The following is a 1578-nucleotide window of genomic DNA, read 5'->3' on the forward strand; positions in this document are numbered from 1 at the left end:
AGGTGCCGTGGCCTAGGTTTCTCACTGAAAATCCTCGTCCCCCGGCGGCACCTTTTTTTGAATTTTCTTCCTTTTCAACGACGTTTTTTGGGAATTTCGGATTTTTTTGAATTTTTTCGCAATAATATTTGAAAAATAGATAAATTTTAACACATTTTAATGCAATAAAAATTTCTGGTCGGAGTCCCCCTTTAAGTTGCTATTTTTTTTGTATTTAATACTGATTCGACTATTGGGGCACTTTCTGTCTATCTTTTGAGAAGAATAAATTCACTATAATTCGCATCATGCGAATACTGTAAATCCACGTTTCTCATTTTTATTGGCTCTTATTTCTTCGAAATGTCACGGAAAAAACAGTGTGAAACAATTTCCTAAAAAAGCTCAGCGTAAAAAGTGCCCCTGGTGTGTAGATACGATTAGGTCAATTTTTATTGAATTTCTGAGATCTGATTTTTTTTTGATTTTCTGAATTTTTGAATTTTTAAGTTGCTGGGTTGCTGAAAGCTCAGAAATTTTTTCGAAAATAATCTTTGAAAATTCAAAAATTCGTTTTTTTTTTTGACAACACTTTTCTTGACTAGATCTTATCTTATCTTAATCTTGTCATTATAATAGCCACGCAGAATTTTCAGAACTCTTCATTTTGGAAATCAATCAACCAAATGAAAACCGCTCTTCTCGTCTTGGTCCTTCTGGTCCACACCGTCTACAGCTCCAGTTCCACCAGAGTCGAAATCCTCGAACTCTTCCATTCGGCGAGATCCTCGATCGCCAAGAATGCTCATATCGCCAATATGATCCAATTGGAGTACCAGTCAGAACTGGAGAATATCCTTTATGTTAAGTTGGGAAAGTCGGGAGGATGCTCAGATTCTAAAACAATTTACGATAATTATGGTTCGAGAATTCTAGTGGAAATACATTTAAATGTGAATACTGAAACGATGGATCAGCAATCATTTTCGAAACTTTTTGGAGGAGCTGACAAGCAAGTGATGGCTCATGTGGAGACGAAATGCATGGAGACTGGAAAAGAAGTGCATAGTTATGTGTTTTACAAAACGTTAGTAGATTGAAACAATTTTTTTTTGGAAATCGTTGAAAATATTTTTTCAGAGGCGAACAGGAGATCCATGGACCACCTGGAAGTCAATGTCCTCGAGGATCAAGAACCACTTCTGACGGGTTATGTGAACAATTTTACAAACGGGAAGGGAATGAAGTAGGAAAAATTGAGGAAATTGGATCAACCTTTCACTGCTATTTTTTGCCGTCTGATCAACTGAAACAATTTACAACAATTCTTGAAATTTTGAACGTTATTCAAATTTTTTCCTAATATTTAGAAATCTGTAAAACAATATAATATTGACCGGATAGTAACCACTAATCCCTTTTTTTTTGGATTTTCAAAATTTTAGCAAATCTGAATTTTCCGATTTTTGCAGTTTACGGAATTTTCGGAATTTACGAAAAAATCGAATTGCGAAGTTTTCGAAAACTAGTTTTTCTTATTATTTTTTTGATTTCTCCACTTCTGGAATTGATTTACAGAACGGCAAATTTTGAAATCAG

General features: G+C 34.5%; 1 protein-coding gene across 1 annotated transcript in view; it reads left to right on the forward strand.

Moving 5' to 3' along the window:
* CBG18663 overlaps positions 1 to 1342 on the forward strand; it is a gene marked incomplete at both ends in the record, with an annotated part of 3060 nt that extends 1718 nt beyond the window's left edge. Inside the window, 2 exons of the mRNA XM_002638400.2 lie at positions 636 to 1066; positions 1120 to 1342. Coding sequence (XP_002638446.2) covers positions 636 to 1066; positions 1120 to 1342 — 654 coding nt within the window. The remainder of the gene's footprint in view (positions 1 to 635; positions 1067 to 1119) is intronic.
* Between the last annotated feature and the right edge of the window lie 236 nt (positions 1343 to 1578).

This window comes from Caenorhabditis briggsae, assembly GCF_000004555.2.
Source record: "Caenorhabditis briggsae complete genome, chrV, whole genome shotgun sequence".
NCBI lineage: Eukaryota > Metazoa > Nematoda > Chromadorea > Rhabditida > Rhabditidae > Caenorhabditis > Caenorhabditis briggsae.